This window comes from Tupaia chinensis, unplaced genomic scaffold (genome assembly GCF_000334495.1).
Source record: "Tupaia chinensis unplaced genomic scaffold, TupChi_1.0 Scaffold000197_1, whole genome shotgun sequence".
Lineage (NCBI taxonomy): Eukaryota > Metazoa > Chordata > Mammalia > Scandentia > Tupaiidae > Tupaia > Tupaia belangeri.
Genome location: NW_006159672.1, coordinates 6,556,173 through 6,579,379, shown reverse-complemented (window position 1 = coordinate 6,579,379; position 23,207 = coordinate 6,556,173). Strand labels below are relative to the sequence as shown.

Sequence of the window (23,207 nt, the reverse complement as noted above, 5' to 3'; positions counted from 1 at the left end):
AATGTGGGAGAGTCTGTGTCACCAAGCTCTCTTGGACAGTGTCCATGTGAGCTTCCATCCCTGCTCCAGGTGAGAGAGGCAAATTTCTGATTGAAGTCCCCCACTTCCAACAGTGAGAATGCTAACACAGAAGTGCACATAGACACACACATCCACACGATGCTCAGAAACCCATGCAATGTACACCCCCACACAATCCATACATGTACTCACTCATGCACATGCACACGTGTATATACCCATATACACACACACGATACCTTGTACACACACCTGCATATTCGTGCATGTATCCATGCAGTGCTCATGTACAGTGCACACTCCCATACATAGGCTTGGGTGTATATACACTCGTGCACATGTGCATATATACCTACATGTGTGTACCAGTTCTGCATACTGTATGCATATTCAAACCAATGCTCACACATACACATGCATATATTCATGCATACAGGGACACACTGTGCACACATGGAAACCCATGCACTGCACACACACGTTCCCAAATAGTCCTAACCCACTCAATACATCCTGGACACTCAAACATGAACTGCACATACATGCATATACACTGACAGACACACACACTAGTGAACACGCCTATGCACAGTGTCTCCTATATGTACAACCATGCATATATCTATGCAAATGTGCACACAAGTTCGTACTCCTGTGCACATATCCTCCACTCACATGCATATTTCTTTCTTTCTTTCTTTTTTTTTTTTTTTTGGAGAGGTTTTCACTATAGGGCGTGTGCGCTCGCCAGACAGACAGAGAGAGACATAGAGACAGAAAGAGAGAAATCACCCCCCAGTGGGGATGGTCACGCTGCAATCCCTTCTCCTCCATTCTCCTCTTGAGATTTTGGGCACACACGCACATGCGCCCGGCGTGAGTTCTAAGCCACCGGGTCTGGGACGCGAACCGTGGTCGACTTCGTGGGAGTCCAGTGACATAGCCATTACGCTAACTGCTGGTTCCCACATGCATATTTCTGAGTATGTCTGAGACCACCTATTTTATTGCAGTTGGAGAATACATCTGGGAGAAGCAAGTCACACAACCACCATTTCCAATTACTGCCCTGCTCTGTTCCAGTTTACACTTTAAAAAAAAAATTTTTTTTTTTTTGGCTAGAAGGCACATGTGCTTGCTGGAGAGAGAAGGTAAGAAGCACCCTCCATGGGAGATGGTTACACCACAATCACACATGCACCCAGCATTAGCTGCCAGATCTGAGATTAGCTGTCAGAGCACGTGCACTCGCCAGAGAGAGAGAGACAGAGAGACAGAAAGCGAGAAATCACCCCCCAGTGGGGATGGTCACGCTGCAATCCCTTCTCCTCCATTCTCCTCTCGGAATCTTGGGCACGCATGCACACATGCCCGGCGTGAGTTTTAAGCCACCGGGTCTGAGACGTGAACCGCGGTCGACTACATGGGAGTCCAGCAACATAGCCATTATGCTAACTGCTGATCCCTGGATCTGAGATTTGAACCACAAAGTTAGCCATGTGGGATCCAGCTGCTTTAACCACCATGCCCCTGGTTGGCCCCCAGTTTACACTTTAGCTTATGCCATCTTTACTACTTGGAATGATTCTTCAAAACCCACATGACAACCTATCACGGGGCTGTTTGGTTTTGATGGTTTTCAAAATACAGTAGAACCAAAGGGAGGAGTGACAGCACGTGCATCTTGGGCAGTGAGAGATGACTCAGCAGCTGTTGGCAGACCAGGAGTTCAGACCATGGGATCACAAGGGACACCAGCACCCTGCTTGCAGCAGTACTGGGGGCATGAGTGTGGAAAACTGAATCAGACTCTTGAGCTCACCTTTACCAACACTGTCCTGATATGCCACTAGAGTTAACAGCCTAAGACAGCACACGCTCATCTCACTCTCCATGAGCTGGCTGGCTGGGTGGGCTTGACCAGTTTATCTGCTCAGGGTCTCCAAGGTCGAGGTCAAAGTGTCAGTCCTGCCATTCCTGGGACTCAGGGGAGCATTTGCTCCCAAGACTTTCCAGGATGCTGACAGAATTGGGTCCTGGAGCTATGGGGCTTTGGTCTCATTTCCTCACCAGGACTCAGTTGGAATCCTGCTCAGCTTGTGGTCACCTACACCCTCACAGCCAGCAGTGGACAAGCCCACCTCAGGCTTTGAACCTGGTGTTCGTCTGCCTTCTGGCCAGAGAAAGTTTGCTGGTCTCCAGCATTCATGTTTCTCAGCTAGGCCCACTTAGATGACCCCAGACACCATCCCTATTTGAGGATATCTCTGTAATCATCTCTGCACAGGCCCTTTTGCCATATATACCCAGTTCTGGGACTAGTGCATAGACATCTTTGGAGACCACCCTCCTACCACACTAACCAATCAAACTCCAACAGCTTTCACTGGAAACAAAGGATCTCTCCGTGCATACAGACTACTCCAGGCATCCTTGGGAGTGAGGGAGGGGAGATAGCCAGGGACCAGCACACATAGGCAGCTTTCAAGTTTTTTCAATTTGGTGCCAAAGCCTCCTATAAAATCCACTGCTGCCTCCCCTTCTCCCATCCAGGTAAGAGAAGGTCTCAGGTAAGCCACAGAGAATCTTACAGACCCTCTTCTCATCAGCCAGCTCTGACACTTAGCAAAGCCTAGGTTATAGCTATATTCCTCTGAAGGTTTGAGTTTCTTTTCAGTCTCCTGTGGCCCACTCAGCTGGACCCCTTCGTGATAAATGCTCCTTGACTTTCCAGGACATGCCGCTGTGCTGAGGATAGCTGCAGTGCACGAGAGAGCTGACTTGTGCTCCTATACTCTTGTCAGGTTTCTCTGATGCCTGCAAGGTGGTGGGTGCTTCTTCATCCACCTAGGCACTGACCACAAGGTCCTCTGGACTCCCAGTTTGCCCAGGCCCTGCTCTGTATCTTCCATGCCAGGTGACTTTCAAGGCTGTAGGGTTTGGAAGACACTCTCCAGACAGACACCAACCCAGAGTCCACAAACCCTGCAGGGTTGTGTCCTCAACCTTCTGAGGTCTCCAGGCCTCCTTCCTCCTGGCCAGCTCAGCAAAACGCTGAGAAAGATATCCTTGAGCTTCTGTCCAGAATTGTTCCAGCAGGGAAGGATATTCAGGATGTCTGGTGTGTCACACTTACGAAGAGGAATCTGAACAAACCCTAAGTATGTGTTCAGGCTCAAAATGTCCTTGGAAAGATATTTAATTGCACCTTTAACTGCATATGTAAAGCAGTACCTGTTCTCACTGGACTTGAGACATGAGAGAAGTGTGCTTGGTCAGCACCTGTCAGGGCTGCCTTTCCTCCCCCCCCTTTCCCCCAATGCCGTGGGCTGTACATTTGCAGATATTGAGGCTTTGGCATGGCACCAACCTGGTGCCCTCATGGCTTAGGGGGTCCACAGTCCCTGCTTTTCCAGCCTCCCCTAAAACCTTTGGCTTGGGTGCTGACCGTGAGCTCTGATAATCTGGCCCCTGAGGTCAGTGGGGTGCAGGCCTGTGACTCATTACCAATAAGCCACAGCAAATCCAATATTTAATGGGGGACAGGGGCTTGTTCCAGCCTGCACATGCTCAACCACTAAGACATGGCACAGGAATTAGGGTGACCTCCACTGAGAGGGTGTGCTATAGTCTAAATGTGTCCCCCAGAAATTCATGTGTTGATATTTGGTGACCATTGTAAAGGTGTTGAGGGAACAGAGACTTAATCTGACTATGGTGTTGAAAGATAGGGCCTTTGGGGGGGGGGTGACAGAGATTAGATGAGGTCATCAGTGTAAGGACCCATGACAGACTCTGGTAGCTTTCTAAGAGCAGACTCATGGACACGTGTGCTCTGTGCAAGGTTTCATCATGCAACTCTTTGCACTACTTCGGACTCTGAAGAGTCTGCACTAACCGAGAAGACCCTCACCAGGTGCAGCCCCTTGAACTTGGACCCCCCCAAACTGAGTTAAATAAATCTCTGATCTTTATAACTACATGCTCTTTGATGTCTAGGTATTGAGCATCAGAGAAGGAACTAAAACAATGTGAAGAATGTTGAGCCCTGGAGTACCCTGCAGATGCACAGCTCTTCGTCAGGTAGGGTTTGAAGTGTTTACCACGGGGCCTGACACAAAACAAGTGGGTAAACATTAGGTGCTGCCCGGTTGTATTCCCTGTCACTCGTTGTGATTCCTGTCTATTTTGAAAGTTTCCCTGAACATTCCTGAGGTGCATGATTTCACCTGAGACAAAATGTCTTAGGATCTGAGAATGGAGAAAGAAGGGGTAGGAAGAGAAGCAGTTGTCAAGGGCCAGACATCCTGACAGGGCATCCATGTCCTTAGGGCGGCTGTCTCCTTGCTTTATGGATGCCCTGGACACATGGACGCCAAGTCCAAGAGGTCTCAGTGGGCAAGGTGGTCCACTGTGGGCTGAGTCCTGCAGACCCAGGCCTGGCCACACCTCATGGGCTACTTTCTATTCAATTACTTCTCCTCTGTACCATGCCTCTCTGAGGCCCATGGCTACTCAGAAGGGAACCCAGTGTTGTTATACATTTCAAGATTCCACAAAGGTGAGAGTAAAACAGCAAAAACTTACAGCCTGAGAAAGACAAATAAAAACCCACCCCAAGATATTACATTATGGCAGATCTTGATATTCCCAGAAAGATCCCTAAGACACAGCTGCACCTGTGGACCTTGTCCGCAAAACTGAGGAGTTAGGTCTTATTTTGCATATTGAGTAAGTCTTTTTGGAAGAAAAAAATGGTAACAGAATTACTTATTCTCAGCTGGTTTCTTTAGGCCATGGAAAGGGCAAAAGGTACAGTTTGCATATATGTGTATGATGTACACAGACACACATATGTCCACACAGAAACAACATACACAGGTACACAGATGCACAAATGTATACAAAGACACACACAGCGGATGAACACATGCGCACATATAACATATATGGGCACAAAGATGCACACATAATACACATAGGCACATAGACACACACATGTGAACACAGCCAACACACAGATGCACATATATACACACAGAGAGCATACAAGCACCAAAGATTCACACAGATGCACACAGGTGCACATATATAATATGCATAGGCTCATAGATGCACACAGGTATACAACGTAACACAGGCATACACATATGCACACATATGCACACACAATGCACACAGGCACACAGAGATGCAAACCTGTGCATACACAATGCACATAGGCACATTGGCACATAGAGATGCACACATGGATGCACCAGAGAGGAGGAAGGTGGAAGCATTACCTGGCAAGTGGAGTCTTCCTTACCTGGGAGGGAATGAGATGTCCAGTTCATAAAGTCTGTCCTTAAAGACAGACAACTCTTTGTCAAATTCCAAGAGCTAAAGAAAAGAAAAAGAAAAAAATAATCACTTTGGTTTTCCCCACTATGGGCCCAGCAGTCTGTGTGCAGCTGGGGTATTTGTAACTTGCCGGAAACATGCATGCTCAAGCATTCAGTGACATCTCTTCTATACAGGGCCACTAAGTTGTACCTATGGGCCCCTGGTGGGCTCTAGTGTCCAACTGCCTCGGCTGCTGGTAGGGGGACTTGCACTGCCCGTTCCTGACCAGCTCTGCTCAGACACAGACACACGCAGGCGGGGCCTTTCTCCACTGGCACCGCCCTGATAAGCACTCACTCCCTCGGGCAGCGGACTCTGCTGAGGGAGGGCCTTGTCCTCTTGGCACCCTCTCGTGGCCACTCCTTTCTAGAGCTGGGTGTGCTTTCTCAGCAACAGGACATAGCTCCATTGTGCTCAAGGCCTGGAGTAAGCATTGTCGACTTTGCATGAGCAGATCAAAATAAATGGCCCAAGTTTGCACACAGGTGAAATCCTGGCAGCGGCTCTGGCTTGAAATGTACATTTCCTTTCAGAGGAGGAAGCAAAAGCCCTGCCCTTCAGGACTCTTCAGAGATAAACCTCATGAGAGCACCATGCCCTCCCCCACTCCCTAGAGGGAACAGGGCCCTACCAGCCGCATCTCTGGGCGGTCACCACGCACACCCTCTGGGATGCTGTTCATTAATCATGTCCCACCCCACAGCTGTGCAGGAGCACAACGTCACGCCGGGGCTCCCCTCAGAATCGCACCGTGTCCTCGCTCCTCCCTGCCACCTCATCCATCATTCCTGAAATGTGCAATTAGTAGCCTGTGTACACAGTAATTACCAGGCTGCTACCTGGGCCACCTGCACTGGGGGCCTCCTGCCTGCTCCCTGTCCAGCACTGCCGCCTCCAGGCCAGCACAAGGTTGGGCTGCACTCCTCGTCATCAGAGCGGTGACCTGGGGCCAAATCAGGGGTCAAGTGACAGGAAAATGCTGCCTAAATCCACATCAGAAGCATGGTGTTTGTGGTGCTAACATGCTGACAGGGCGTGGGAGAGAGAGGCAGGGATAAACCAAGACTTCTGGGGCTGGCAGGTGGTGTAGTGGTTAAGGGTGCTGAACTCCCACATGCCTGACTGTGGTTCAAGTCCTGGACCTGGCGGCTTGCTTTCTCACTTTCCCTTTCTCACTCTCACTCTGTCCCTCTCTGGTCAAATGAAAATACATACATAAATAAATAAAATGAAACAAAATAATTCTTTAAAAGAAAAACAAATTTTGCACAAATGGGACCATTTCAGACCCGGCTGTCTTATTTCAATCTCACACTATTGAAGTCCCACATTCCTGTAGAATCCTAGACTTTCAGAGACTTGAGCCTTAGGCCCTCCTGTAAGGGTGCTGAACTCCCACATGCCTGACTGTGGTTCAAGTCCTGGACCTGGCGGCTTGCTTTCTCACTTTCCCTTTCTCACTCTCACTCTGTCCCTCTCTGGTCAAATGAAAATACATACATAAATAAATAAAATGAAACAAAATAATTCTTTAAAAGAAAAACAAATTTTGCACAAATGGGACCATTTCAGACCCGGCTGTCTTATTTCAATCTCACACTATTGAAGTCCCACATTCCTGTAGAATCCTAGACTTTCAGAGACTTGAGCCTTAGGCCCTCCTGGAGAAGCTCAAACACTAAGGGCAGGGGTGAATCCACCTTCTGCTGGTGAGAAATGCCAAAGGTAAACCCCACCCTTATCTACACAGCTCCTGGTTATCAACAAGCTGGGGATCCTGCTTTCATGACACACCAAACAGCCCTGATGCCTCTGTGCCAGGGTGGGATGCTAGGTCCATTTCAGGGTAGTGACTTGTTTCAGGGGCAACAAGGTTCTAGAATGATCCTGAATCAGGTCCCGAATGGGGCAGGGATGGAAATGAAGCTTTGGGGGAGGGAAATCCCACCTTCAAGGGCAAAGCACCTATGTGGGTTCTACAACAATCCTGCATTTACACATGTGTCTACAGGGATGAGCATATCTGCATGTTCACATGTATGCACGTACTTACAGATATGCTTACACTTACATATAGACCTATAAACACGTATCATATCTGGATCATCCTGGAGCTTAAATTTAGGACCTACCCATGACAGAGACAGAACGGTGCCCAGTAATCCCAACCTGCGTCCTGCTAGTTTCTCTAGTGCTGAGGTGAGGTGGTGACAGCAAGGAACCCCGGAGCAGGGCCCTCCATGCTGACAGGTGGGGAGGCTGTGCACGGCAGAGGCTGTTGGCGCTTCCTCCAGAAGGGGAGGAGCAAGCAAGGTGCTCAGCTCTGACACTGGGAGCAAGCTAGCTTTACCTAAAAGGCTGGGAGGGCACATCTACAGGAGCTGCTGAGAATTAGAAAGGACCTATAGCCGATGATATATTTGACCAGAGGCCAATGGCAGCAGCTTTCTTGAATCTCAATGCCACGTGTGTAGATTTCAGAAAAGCAAAGGTAGTTAGGGCAGGTTTCACCCACCCGGAGTCCTCAGATCTCCTTTGTTCTACATTTAACTCAGACTTTTAAAGGAGAACTAAAATCTTACAAATACAATAAATCTTGTATAGCACCTGTCCTACCTCCCACCCTAGGTGACTGACTGCACCTTAGAATGGCTGTTTTATGAATTCTTAGTATAATTCTATATTACTCCTGCATATGTGTATGTCCACACAAATAGCTTGCATTATTTTATGTGTTTTAGAACTTTATACAAATATTCTCATTCCTTCTGCATCTTGCATGTTCTAAGTGCAGCTATGCCTGATTGTCTCTTAGGGGACCTGTTAGTGGGCCCACAACTCTCAATCCCAGTATAAAATGTCACTATCCAGCCATTCTTGAAGGATGAGTTATCTATTTATAGGACTCAGTTAGCAGTGTTTTCTCTAAGTTCTTTCATCAAACTGCTCCACTGTCTCCTGGTTCCTATTATTGTTCTGAAAGCCTGCTGCCAGTTTCATTCTTGTAGAGTCATCTGACATTTTTCTGAGGTTGCTTTAAAATTTTTTCTTTATGCTTGATGCTCCGCTGTTTTTTTTTTTTTTTCTCCTTTTTTTTTTTTTTTTTTTGAGAGATTTTCACTGTAAGGCGCGTGCGCTCGCCAGACAGACAGAGAGAGACATAGAGACAGAAAGCGAGAAATCACCCCCCAGGGGGGATGGTCACGCCGCAATCCCTTCTCCTCCATTCTCCTCTCGGGATCTTGGGCACGCACGCACACGCGCCCAGCGTGAGTTTTAAGCCACCGGGTCCGGGACACGAACCGCGGTTGACTACGTGGGAGTCCAGCGACATAGCCATTACGCTAACTGCTGGTTCCCAGATGCTCTGCTGTTTTGTTCTCGCATGTCTGTATGTTCATTGATTTTCACTTTTCGTACTCAGGACTCATTATGCTTCCATAGTTCTGAAAAATGCTCAGTCATTAAGTCTCCTCATGAACTTCTACTAGATGTGTGCTGGACTGTCTAGTCTACCCTCCCTGCCAATGACTCTCTGCCACATCCTTTATATTTCTGTACTGCATTCTGGGTTATTTTTCAGGTCTATCATCCAGTTCATAAATCTTTTCTTTAGTCGTGTCTATTCTATTACTTAATTCATCCATGGAGATTTTAATTTCAATAACTATATTTCTTTAAGTTCTTTATGTTTTTTAATCTGCCAGTTCTTTTTTCATACTTATGTTTCTAATTCTTTCTTGTTTTTAATTATTTAAAATATTGTTATTTTGTCATTTTTAAAATCCATTATTTAATTATTTGACACTTTGAGTATCTATCCTGCCTTTTGTCATATCTTTAGACTCTCGTGATCAGTGGACTGCTTCCTTAGGTGTTTTGCATTTTGGACTCTACCCTTGTTTTAGTAGGGCTTGATTTGAGAAAATTTTTAGAGTAGTGACAGTGAATGTGGACCTACCCTCAGTGGTTATAACCCAGTGATAAGAAATAGCAGAGGCCTAGCTACACTTGCACAGGTGGGAGAGTGCTGCTATGTGATATTGGAGTCATACAGGAGACCATAAGATCAAATCCCAGGTGAACCTGAACATGCTGGACACAACATATGCCTGGCTGACTGAATGCTGGGAGTGGAGAGGTCATAGTGGGATGAGACCCTTTCAAGGGTGTCTTTCTCCTTTCCTCTCCTTCTTTCTCTCAGTAATAAATAAATTAAAAATAAAATAAAAGGAAAGAGCGGACAAGAAACTTTTAAGTTACACATATTGAGAATTTCATCTCACAAATAACAAGGTGTTGGACAGATGTTTACTTCTCTTCTTTTTCCTTATACCTTGAAGGAAACACCTAGAACCTTGGACATCACAAAGCCTCACCTCTAGAGAAAAGTGCACAGAAAAGCCCTGCTCTCAGTGACCAGCCCTGAAGAGCTCTGCCACAGCCTGACCTGAATGAGTTATTGTCACCTGCTGGCCAGGGGCTAGATCCTTGGATCCATAATCTCTCTACAAGAAAACCATGGATGAAGAACCATCCAGAAATTTTCAACCTTTCTTGCCTTGGTCTTTTGGGAAATGGCTATAAGAAAAAAGGGCTCAAGCTCATGAAGGGGTGGGGCTTTGTATGCACCACAGATGACACATACATGAATAGAGATCACTTCTGGAATTACTTGAGGAAACCAAGCCTCCTGTTTATAAGGGAGCCAGCAAAAACGACGGTTCCCAGGGACCCTCTGGAACTAAATCCTTAACAAAGTCATCCCAATCACAAGGTAATGCAAACAGCAGCATCTGTCACGCTTTCGGCAGTGACTTCAGAGTATTCATACCATGGGTGTGAGGGAGTCCCTGGGCAACACCAAAGGGGATGGGGGAGACAGCTTACTTGAGCAAAGACTTCTCCTTGCTTTGGGCCTCACAGATTCTTGTAGAGTATTCAGCGAATTCCAAAGCTGGGAAGAACCCCCATTCCATGGAGGTGGTGCAGTACATCCAACCCTACTTGGGCTCCTGTGGCCACAGAGCATCTTTCAAGTCCCATGCCCACTGACTGTGGTGTGGGCCTGTCACCCATCTGCACTGCAGAGGACTGTCGAGCTACATGCAGGTTGAGTCCAGGCTGTACCTCCCAGCATGGGCTTTCCTGGGCTCTGGGCCTGCACCACCGTCTGCTCCTGCTCCACTAAAGACAAACTTCTATAAGCAACAGATGCTGCGATGATTGAGAATGTACAGACAGGGGATGTACAGAGGTAGAATCTGTGGCCCTATATTAATTTATTTAGTGTTGGAAAACAAAGTACAGGTTTTCCTGAGAGGTGCAGCTATTCTACAAGGCTGGGTTCTCCTTGCTTTTGTCTTCCAAAATCCTTGGGACAGGGGCCTCTGAGCACAGCGCTGAGTGGTTGAAGCAAGCATTCAAGTCATGAGGTTATAAGTGACTCCCCGTGGGCCTGGCAAGTACTCTGGGTGTATAGTGGACACAGCACTGCATGTCAAGGAATACATGAAAAAGGAACAGGGGGCCACTGAGTAAAGTTGGGGATACCTGGACAGGTGGCTGTAGGCAGGGAGTTCTGGAAGCAAGAAGATGACCATGCTTCACTGACTCTTAAAATTAGGGACTCCTTGCAGAAAGAGGAGGAAGGGCACTTGGTTGGAACAGGCCAGGGCGATCCGGATGGTCTGATACTGCCTCCTTTGCCAGGAGTGCAGTATTAGCAGGAACACAAGCAGAACACTAGTGGTACACCCTCAGTTAGGGCCTTGGGGACCTAAGTAGATGAAGCAAAATTTCTGACTTTTGGCCTATTTGGTTGCTGGAATACCCGTTTTACGGCAGGCAGAGTGCCCCAGCAATCAACTTCTGCCTGTCAACTGAGGTTGCAGAACTTGGAAATTCCAGGCTCAGATGTTTCTGAATGAGGTTAGGCTTGTGACCAGCCAAACTGTGAAGACCTGAGAATCCCACTTAGCAAGTTCCTTGGGAGCAAACTGCAAGGGTGAGACTGTAGCTTTTCAAAGTCTCAAAACAGCACAGCCCTAAAGGGTGCTTCAGGGACCAGACCCCGATCCTTCTCTGCATCATTCATCTGCAGAGAGACCCTCCCTTACCACTGGACATCTGTGAGTTTCTGCCTCACGTCTCACTTGTGTGTTCCAGGATGTTTCAAGCTGGTTCAATCCCCACTGTACTCAAGAGTTGAGGACATATTTGGTCCCTGGTAGGTTCTAAGTGAACCCACTCAGTCTACAAAGGCCTGGGTCATGCTGCTGGCATTTTATACTGAGGGCCTGGGTCGTAGTCCATCTATAAGCACTCTGTGCAAATTTACAAAAGAGAATTTATATTTTGTAAACTAGAACTCTTTGTTCGGGAAGAGAACAAGTTCTACTTTTCTTTCTTTTAAAATTTTGCCAGAAGGCATGTGGACTTGCTTGAGAAAGAGGAAAAACAAGAAAGCACACTCCATGGGGCACGGTAATGCCATAGCCCCTTCTCCTTTCTCCCTCCTTTTAGGATGGGCACACACGAACACACATTCGACGTATTTTTCAAGCCACAGGATCCAAGACTTGAATTGCATGGTCAGCCATGTGGGATTGGGCCACCTTAACTACCAGGCCAGATGCTACTTTTCAAGAACACTTCTCTCTTGAGATATAAACAACAATCAATAGCTTCACTGGCTGAGCAACTGGTACACACTGAGAAGGGAACGCAGTGATGGGAAAACCTAAACTTCTGATCTTTTCAAGGAATAACTGTGATCTCACTCCAAGTTCTAAAATCCAACCTTTAGAAGACACTATGGGTGAGCCCACATGACAGCAGCCATATGATGTCTGCACATCTTGGGGGTTAGATCAATAAGCAGTGCTTCTCCGCTTCGTTTTTTCCTGGTCAGGAACCGAAATGAAGTATTCACTTATGGGAAGAAACAAAGGACAGGTTCATGTCCCTCCGCCCTTCTCTCTAGCCTCAGCTTGAGGTGGACAGCTGTACATCCTCAGCTTTTCATCTACCTCTGGGGGGTTCTTCCATTGTACCCCACCTCTAGACAGGATTGTCCTAGATGTGATGAAAACGGGAGTTAGGTGTGAGCTGAGAAGACACACCAGCAGGCTGGCCTTGTGGGGCTCGGCTTTCCAGTCTATCTGCTTTATCATGGCCCAGTTCCCAATAGCCACTCAGAGTCCTCTATTTCATTTTTTTGGCAATAATTCTGCTTGTGTGTACATGCACACAAACACACAAGCATAAACACATACCTACATGCACACACACATGCATACATGCACACATCACACAAACATATGTATCCTGCACACAATGCACAGGCATATACTCATACATGTATGCACCCTATACACAAACACACACACACCACATATACATATATGCACATACACATATACTCATATACATGTATATATCCTATACTCAAACAGAAGTACATACCACACAGATACACATGTGTATACATGTAAGTACACACATACATACACATATAGAGAGGTGTATATACACTTTGGTTTTGCTTTTAAATTTCTGACTGGGCAAGGGAATTATAAACTAGACTAACTGCAAGTAGTCTTTACTTATGCACTGTGTATCAGACCACCAAATGGTGAGACTGCTATTAGCTTGGAGGTCTCCACAATCAGCCCTGGGGATACCTCCTAGGGGACTGGCAGGTGAAGTTACTCCACATCCACATTTTCTGTGTGTATCCATGTATATCCAGACATATGTGCATCTTAACACATGTGGGGTTGTGTGTGTCCCATACATGTGTGGGTGAGTATACTGGATACATGTGACTGTACATATGGGGAAACTGGTCCCCATTATCACCCATCAAACACCCCCTAGATTCAATTAGTCTCCAAAAGATCTACAGAGGCTTCTGGAGACTCCTCTGTGGTCTACACTTGCTCCTCCAGTCACCAGGGCCTATTCAGGACTCTGCCCAGAGGATATCACTGTGGGCATCGTCTTTGAGGCAGTCTACAGCTACTTTGAGGACTTGGCCTGAACTTTCTAATTAAAGGACAAACCCCTGACATGTACATACACACACATACAGACTTAAAGAAGCACAACCTTATCCTAAGTTGTGGGGAAACTGGAAAACTACAGGAAGGAACAGCATGGAGGCTGCCCAGAGGTTACAAGGTGCAGCGGGACATCACCACTAAGTTTGATTCATCAGCCCAGCTGTGCTGTCTGGGGTGGTGGCATTTAGGGACTGCCCAGGGTCGTAAGGCTACTCTCCCACCACATCTTCTGTTTGAAAAGGTCCCCCGTTTTTGAGAACATTCAAAGAAGTAAATATCTAGTTTGAAATGAATCTGAATCTTTAAGCTACATAAATAGTAATAAAGCCAAGGAGTTTGGGTTAAGACTCCTCCAGGCCACAGAGACTTCCACACCCACCCATACTTATACCAACTTAAAGCTGGAAGAGAAGTTCTCTCGGTGGCACTGCCCTTCAGTCACTCAATGTTTTTCCTTTGCCTGTATATAACACAGAGATGCTAAAGTTCGACTACGTATGTGCTCATCCCATCTAACACATCTTAGTAAGTTTCTGTGTGTCAGGCTCTGTGCTAGACACCCAAGCTATGGTCTTGAATAAAATCAACCAATATCTTTGCCCTCCTAGGCCTTCACGCCTAGTGGGAAAGACAGTGGTTAATGTGACAGCCACACAGACGAGGTAAAATATCATTGTGACTGTGGCAGTCCTTCCTGGCAGCAGGGCTGGCACAGTTTGGGGGGACTCTCACTCTGTGTGGCCAGCCATGGAGCCTGCTCAAGACTCCAGGGACTTAGTGGAACTATTCACCTACCGCATCAACACCGCATCAACACCAAATGATGTGGGCTAAGGCCACTATTCTGCTGTAAAAATACCAGATGTGAGATGTTTCAGATTAGAAATTACATTGCATTTCTGTTGAATTGATAATTTGTATCTCTTTGAGATTTTTCACAAACATGATAACCAATTTCACATGTATCTTAAACATTCTTCTTGATTACAAAGTGAAAAACAGCGCAGGGCCGTGTGTGGACAATGATAAAGCAGCTGGCTGATCATACGTATCTGTCAGGAGCTGTCCCAGCTGCACAAATTCCACTGTTACTGCAGAGACACCACGCTGATAAAGAAAAAAGAGCCTGGAAAATCAATGCGCCTGGAGCTGGAGCGGTTGCTAAACACACAGAAAACATCTCTATCCAACAGGCCAAGCGCTGCGAAAATTCCCAAGCCCTGCCCTGGGACAGCCAAGGAAAATTTAATCTCTCCAAATCCTCACCAGGGCACTCCATCCTGCAGCCCTGACAGCCACACTTATAATTAATTATACAATTTCGATGGGAATATCGACTAAACAAAGCTATAAATCATAGAAAAAGTCAATAGGCATGGACACATTCAATCATGTCCCGGCCAATGATTACTACTCTTAAAATACAATAATTATTTTCAGGAGCCAGCTTGAATTAAATTTCTGTCAGAAGGGTACAAGACCGGTGGTTGATGAAGGATGCGATGGATTTTGGGGGCTGAGTCCGGCAGAGGCACATCCATCCTGCGGATGGGTAGTTTGTTTTTAGTGGCCGTGGTGCTGCGTGTTTAACTAGACCATGAAGATGAGATTATCTCCGATGGCTCATTAGGCCATTTATCTTGTCTTCCGGGGTTGATGGGGATGACACCCTGATATCTGGGCACAACTGACATGGCAGTTGATTCTTTTATGTGCTTGTGTAACTTGGGTGGGTGCCTGGGCACATCCACATTAGTGAGAACTCACAAGACGCTTGTGAATGAGCCATTATCTCGGGTACCCACCAAATGGGCTCTGAACAGAGGATGTGTGATGATGGAGCTGATCGTGTCCATTCAAGTTTCACTCTCTGGAGAAACAGCGTGAAACAGCAGAGAAGGTGAAGAGTGCTCTGGGCTCCAGGCCTACAGTGGCAAACCCATCATTTTGCTGCACGAGATTCCGGATATGATATAACGAAGGTACGTGGGTCTGTGTAAAATCTTCACATGAAGCCTGCTTTCTAATTCAACCCAACTGTATTTTCATCTTAGAATCAAATCCAAAAGTTTTCCTGAATAGTCACACTCATTTTTTTTTTTTTTGGAGAGATTTTCGCTATAGGGTGCATGCACTCGCCAGACAGACAGAGAGAGACATAGAGACAGAAAGCGAAAAATCACCCCCCAGGGGGGATGGTCACGCCACAATCCCTTCTCCTCCATTCTCCTCTCGGGATCTTGGGCACGCACGCACACGCGCCCAGCGTGAGTTTTAAGTCACTGGGTCCGGGACGCAAACCACAGTCGACTACATGGGAGTCCAGCGACATAGCCATTACGCTAACTGCTGGTTCCCTCAAACTCATTTTTAAAAGAGATATCTTTTCTAAAAAGATCTGAAACAACATCCTATGGTGAAGAAACAGGTAGCAGGTAAAAACGATCACTTCCAACAGTAACAATACTTATTAATTTCAGTTGTTACAGTGTAGGTTGTAAGTGACCACAGTGGGAGCATTTACACCAATGGAACTGGCAATCAATCACCTAGGTTAGATGTTACATTTTATTAGTGTGCAGTTATTTGGGCATAAAAAGTATACAATAAATATTTGTATATATGTAAAAATGAGACAAAACTATACTGCAAGAAATGACAAAAATTAAAGAGTATGTATAGGACACCTCCAATGCTGGTGTCCTGCAGCCAGGAATGTGGTGTCGCCCAGCCAGTAATGCCTCGGACAGGAACACAGGTCTTCACTGATTTGGGCTGCATGTTCCCATTTGCATGCACTTTAACTTACACAGAGGTGCACATGTGCCCACACATCACACCCATGTACACACATGCACGTGTGTTCACAGTTATAAGCATATGCACATTTCCACACATCACACACTTATCCACTATGTACACACATGTATGTGTATTCACATTTATAAGCATGTGCACCTTTCCACATATACATGTACACACATATACTCAGACATATGCACAGTGATGCATGTACCCACACGAGCACTGATGTGCACAATCACATATACACACACACACGTATATGCCACTCACACAGCAAGGCCAACAACAGGGATGTGAATTCACGTACACTCGTCCTGTCACTGAATGTACACATGGGGCTTCTCCCCATTCAAAATGAAGTCCCAAGTCCTTGGCCAGCCCTGAGGGGGAAATTCTTCATATTGCCACCCCAAATCATCTAATAGCTTACCTTTCACATGTAAGGGTCTCAAATGCTAACAGGTAGAGTGAATGCCATGCTACCATGAACAGGGACAATGACATGAGTAGTCACAGCCCCCAGTCCAGGTAGCAGGACACACTGGACAACGTGCCCCCAGCAGAGTCAGTCTTGCACCCAGCCTCAAAAGCTGTCCCTAGGTGGTAGTGGCATTGAGGAAGGGCGGTTCTGGGTAGACAGCAAGGGACAATCCCAGAATAAATGGCCTCACATCCGACCATGAGACTCACCGCGGTGCCATTGTTGTCTCTGAAAACTTCCTGGTTGAAGTAGTCAAAGAGTTTCTTTTCTAACTGGAGCATAACCTGTGAAGTCAAGGCAGCCCGTAAGTGCCCAAGCTGGTGGAGCATGGCCCGCTCAGCACCTTCCAGCTCCCCTACAGCCTCTCGCATCCCACTGGTTCCACTGCCCCAAAGAAAGGCAGAACAACTCCAAAGGCATCTAGAATACCCTGTACTCCCCCAGATCAGGCCTGGCTGTGAGTGGCCTGCCACGTGTCATTATCCCACAGCTATGGGCATTCTTACCTTCCGGTCATTGTCTGACTCACGAAATATCAACTTCACGACCTCATTGGTGTCGGCAGCTCGGACTGTCTGCATCGTGGCTTTTGTGCAGAGTGTCTGCAGAAAGACATGGGAGGGATCAGTTCCAGGAGGTCTGCCTGCCTGACCACCCTGGCCAATGTCACCCTAATGCCCAACTCGGTGGTTTCCTGATCACTCCAACTAGATGAGATGCCTGTTTCTAGACAGCGGCCACCTGGGAGGGCAGCTCAGTGTTGCTTCACATCCAGGTTTTCACACCTTATTTTATGGAGTTCTTCCCTCAGTGGCTGTCCCTGGGCTGTTCCTCACAGAACACAGGAAGGCTGGAGGCTCCTCACTGTCCTTTCCACGCCTGAAGCCAGCCACCGGCCACTAATAAAGTACAGTTGTAAATGCTACGTGGATCACAAATACACCTCCACAGCAAGCAAAGCGAGATCAGCAACCACCAAGCCCAGAGCTGTGTTGAGAAAAGCTGGAGGGGTGGCATGGTGGTTGGGGACGCTGGACTCCCACATGGCTGACCGCAGTTCGAGTCCCGGACCTGGCGGCTTGCTTTCTCACTCTCTCTCTCACTCACTCTGTCTCTCCCTGGTCAAATTAAAATAATCAATTAATTAATTAAAATAATTCTTTAAAAAAAAAGAAAGAAAAGCTGGAGGGAACGTGCAGGGATCAGCCATGGACAGAGAGGCTTAATCTTTGTCACTTGCTTCTTTTGACCCCTTGAGCTTCCCCCATAAGCTGGTTCAGCTTCAAGACAGGAGACCACTAAGAATGGTATGAACGTGCTTGTTTTGGCTAAAACAGAGGTGGGAAAGGATGGGCAAAGTCGTGCCCCTGCCTTGCGGTGTTTCACCTGCACAGACAGTCCCTGTGAGGCAGGCTGAGGACAGCAGGGCCTCAGTGTGGACCATAACTGGGCAGCAAACCCAGAGCCTAGAGCTGCTATGGGCAGAAGCACAGGGAGAGAGGGATCTGGGAAGGTCCCGGCCGGGGCGGGCCTGGCCAATGTGGCATCTGGGGCCTCTACATACTCAGGTGGCCTGGTCAGCTAAAGAAAGAGAATGCCACCTGGGCAGTAGAAGAAAGCAAAAGCTGAGTGACCACTGACCTCCCACACCCCACCCCCTCACACTGCACGGCTGGGCTGCTAGACTGGCACTGTCCAGGCTAATACGGGCGGCCATCTGACTAACTGATATTTGGATTCAGACCTGTTTAGGCAATTTTCGTTTTAACCTTATTATGAGGCAGGACAAGGTCAATGGGAGCCACTCCCCAAAGGGAGGACAAAGCTGGAGACTGCTCCCAGGCAGATGGGCGTTTCTCCACCCTCCCTAGCAGAGGAAGCTTCAGGGTATAGCATGCTCTACAAGCTTGGCAGAAGTTGTGAAAGCTCAGGGATACTTAGGAGTATATTTAACAAAGAAAAGGCATGACCCATATCCTGAAAATGACAAACTACCTCAGAGCAAAGTTAGAATTTGGTGTAAATAATGAGACTCCCGTGTTCACAACATGAGCTCCTGAGAAAAGGTGCTACCGGTGGGGATGGAGAAGAATATGGCCACTTCCTTACACAAAGGTCATCAATTATAGATTCCATGCATACAAAATGCCCAGAAATGGCAAAGAGAGAGACAGAAGGCAGACCCAAAATCGTCTTAGGGCTGAAGAGAACTGTGTGTGTGTGTGTGTGTGTGTGTGATAGTCTATAGGTAGATTATAGTTTGTACGTAAACTAAACCTCGATAAAGCTGTTTTTGTTTACTTGTGTTTTCAAAATAGAATATATGACTTTTACTAAACTAAAACAAAACAAAAAACCCCACTGCTCTGGCCCACTGTGGTGGCACAGCAGTAACCCAATGCTCCAAGCTACTGAAGCCACACAGGAAGGTTGAGGTTTGCTTCTGAGGTCTCCCTAGGCACACACAAAAATGCCCCTGATCCTGTCTAGCTGAGGCTGTGGGTGCATCGTGGCATGAAGATCCTGCTGGGAGTGGGGTGGGCTGTGTCTGTGCCTGTCTTTCTCTCTTGTTCTCACATGGAATGCCCGTGATCCTGTCTAGCTGAGGCATGAAGATCCTGCTGGGAGTGGGGTGGGCTGTGTCTGTGCCTGTCTTTCTCTCTTGTTCTCACATGGAAGATGAATACATCAACTAAAACAAACAAAAACTGCCACTGCAACAAAAGCAATTTTGACTTTTTTAAAAAAATTATTTAATTTTATTTATTATTAGTTTTTAATTTGCTATAGGGCACATGCACTCATGAGCTAGAGACAGAGAGACAGAGAAAGAGAGAGAAAGTGTAATTCTGGGACTCGAACGGCAGTTGTCCATGTGGGAGTCCAGCACCTTAACTGCCATGCAACCTGCTGGCCCCAGTCATGTTGACTTTTAAAAATTTCTCCACAGGGCAAACCTAGTACCATAACAGTAACAAGATACTCAAGTGAAGCTGGATCCATATGGAAGGTCACACGTTTAGTTCTCTGGTCAACCTATACATGCAGGAACACACTCCCATGACCCTGCTGGCTGGGAAGGCTATCGGGGTGAGTACTGGAGTGTAAGATCGTGTGGAGGGTGCTTGTGCTTCTTTCTCTCTCATGAAAAGAAATAAATATATATTTTTTAAAAATCAGCTCTAAAGGAGCCCTTGGGAGCTAATGCTGCTGAGGAAGACGCGGTCTGGGACTTAGAGCAGGACTTGCAGAGTAGATTGGGACCCGGAGGAGGCACTGAGCTGGTGCTGGCCCCTCCCAAGGACTCTGATGTCTCCACTCATTCCAGGGAGAGGCTCCCAGAGTGCAGTGAGCAGGGACGCAGGGAGCAAATCCCTTGGCAGCCCAGCCTGTCCACCCCTCAGGATCACTGGGGACCAGGTAATGCACAGAGCAGGCTGTACCTGAGGGGTCCCAGCATGGGTGCCCAGGAGGCGGCTGCCTGCCATCCCCAAAGCACACTCTAGGGCAGAACATTGACATTCAGAGCACAGAGCAGCTAATCGGGTCAAGCCCCCCAAAGTGGCTTTTGGACTCATGTGTCACAAATCAGTCTGGCCGCCTTCAAAAAGTGCAAGGATTAGAACAAGCACCCAAACAAGCTGGAGCAGAGCAGGGGGCCATCCCTGCGCCCCAAGGAGGTCTCAGCCCCATCCAGATGCTAATGCGCTTAAGTGGCTTAAGCTGCTTTCCTGAAAGGGAGAAGGCGCGGGCTGGCCATTGTAGTTGCCCCAGGACGCGGTTCAGGAAATTCATGGCTCTGTCTCCTAAAGGCATCTGCTAAAAATTTCTAAAAAACCTGCTTTATCTCACCACTTCAGGCAGCTCCTAAAGGAGGAACATCTGACAGACCCCAGAGCCACTAAAGGGCGGGCGTCCCCAGGCTTCTCGGGCTGTTTCTCCCACACACCCTCCGACGGAGTCAGAGTCGCCTCATTCACAGGTCTTAAAGAAGTGATCGCTGGGCGGGAGGGTCGAGAGCGCTAGCCAAAGCCGGCCTCTTTCGCCCGCCTTTCAATCATGCGAAGTGCTCTTTTTTTTTCTTTCAATCCTGCAAAGTCGTGACCACTCATGCAGAAAACTGTCCCGGGCTGCGCCTTTCCGGCTTGCCTTCTTATGTAGCGGATCTTTCTCGTATAAAAGGAAGGGAAAAAGACTCCAAATGCTATTTTTAAAAGGCCATCTAAAATTTATTTCATTATTAGTAGCTGCACGAATGGGGCCCTATAGGAAGGGCAGTCCTGGCACATTGTCTTATTGGCACTTGGAATGCCTGGTTTTTCTCTTGGAATTTAACAGAACGGCTATGTGCTGAGGAAGTCCACCTGTTATGTGGATAACGAAATTCCTGAGTCTCTTCTTTGGATAATTAAAAGTATGCTGCCTGGACTGGGGCATGCACAGGCACAGGGTACCAGTGACAGCCCAGGAGAAGTGCTGTTTTCTGTACAATCACATCGTGCGGTTTTTACAGCCCATTTGATTTGCACAAAGCCACCGGTAATCAGATCCCCGATGTGCACATGTGCAGTTCGCCCGACTCATCCCAGGAAATAATTCTGCCCACCCTCCCCCCAAAACTGTCAAAAACAGGCTACCCCACAAAGTTCAAAACTCTATTAAAGGCAATTACAGACTCTTGGACCCTACTAGCTAGCACAGGTCTTGTAAATGCAATCTTTTAAAAAATGTTTTGAATAATTTTTAATTACTTGCGTGTATGTACATTGAAATAAAAGAAAAATATTGCTTGAGGCATGTCAATATTGAAAAATTAAGATTTTTAAATCAATGACAAGTATCCAAGTTATATAGTTCTTTCTTTAATTATACTTCCCTGATGTGTCTTTCCTTAACAGCCCCTTGCTTTGCAGAACTTGCTTATAAAATTCCCTGTAGCTATAGTCTATGCGCCACTGACATTATAGCAGATTGTACTGTGTTCACATAACATGTTTTTCTTTCATCCAATGTTCTTTACTGAGAAAACAACTCAATGCAGTATGAGCTGATATCCTCAACATTCCTTAACATGTACTGGCATAAAATGAACAATTCTGAGAACTGCTCTTCAAATTTGACTTGTTAAAGCACGTAATACCATACACAACCTCGAAGACCCTGCTTAAAAAGACAAAAAATGTTCTGGGGAACCAGCAGTTAGCGTAATGGCTATGTCGCTGGACTCCCATGTAGTCGACCGTGGTTCGTGTCCCAGACCCGGTGGCTTAGAACTCATGCTGAGCGCGTGTGCGTCCATGCCCAAGATACCGAGAGGAGAATGGAGGAGAAGGGATTGTGGCGTGACCATCCCCCCTGGGGGGTGATTTCTCGCTTTCTGTCTCTATGTCTCTCTCTGTCAGTCTGGTGAGTGCACACGCCCTATAGCGAAAACCTCTCTAAAAAAAAAAGACAAAAAATGTTTTGTGCTCATACAGGCAAATGAACACTATAACTCGTGGATATACGTAAGTTGTGAATATATGTGACAGCCATGAGCTCAGTCTCCAGCTTCAGAACAAAAACCAGGCTGACCCGCCGGTTCCTTCTGGGGGAACTTGTCTTTAACACCTGCATGGGAGGGCTGAGGCACCCTAGGAGTACTTCCTAGGAATGAGAACCGTCCAGGGGTCGCCGGGTGGGCACTGCTGCACTCGGGGTCCAATGATGGCTCTGTGCATGCTGCATGCTGCTTCCATGCCAAGCTCTGTGCCGGGTTTTGTGGAGAGCCAGGTAGGAGTCTCTGTGTCCTAGGAGCTGGCAGGGGTGTCAGGACAGGTAACTAGGAAGGCTTCTTGGAGTATGAACAGGATGAGTCAAATCATACCAGGTGGGTGACCCCAGCCTGGGCAAAGGCTGGAATGGGTGGGACTTCATGGCATGAGAGAACCACTGTCTTCAGTCTAGGGGACAGTGGAGCAGGGAGAGGGGATAGGGACATCGGGTGGGAGGTGACCTCACACTAACAACAGAGTAGCAGACAGCCTGGGGGCCTTTCAGAGGTGGAGAAGAAATGGAGCTACATCTAGGAGCTTCCAGGCAGCAAGAGCTGAAATGGCAGTGCCCAGGGTAGCCAGCCGCCCATCACCCAAGGACCCAGAAGGCTCCTTTGCTCTTCAGAATGAGTATCCACAGGAAGTGATGTGTGAATTGGAGGCATATTTTGTATTAAAAAGACATGTTCGGTGGAACATGGAGAGTTGGTCTTTGCCCACTGTCTCCAGCCCCTGCACTGACTGAACACTCACTCAGGTCTCACTTCCCATCTGGAATCTCCAGAGCTCCCTATGTGGGCTGAGTGAATCAGCAAATTCAGGTGACCACTCAGGGTTCCCAAAACAACCACCACATACACAGCTGGATCATGGGCACTGCTGAGGCAGGAACGACCCACCCCACATCAGGTTCTA

The 23,207-nt window shown here is 47.3% G+C and overlaps 1 protein-coding gene across 2 annotated transcripts in view; it reads right to left on the bottom strand.

The window, feature by feature from the left end:
• The window catches only part of INPP5A (inositol polyphosphate-5-phosphatase A), a 198,869-nt gene that overhangs the window by 17,785 nt on the left and 157,877 nt on the right, over nt 1-23,207 (bottom strand). For both annotated transcript variants that reach the window (XM_027771238.1, XM_027771239.1), the window contains exons 9-11: nt 17,265-17,360; nt 16,968-17,042; nt 5,330-5,403 (exon numbers count right to left, since the gene is read on the bottom strand). In XM_027771238.1, coding sequence (XP_027627039.1) covers nt 5,330-5,403; nt 16,968-17,042; nt 17,265-17,360 — 245 coding nt within the window. The remainder of the gene's footprint in view (nt 1-5,329; nt 5,404-16,967; nt 17,043-17,264; nt 17,361-23,207) is intronic.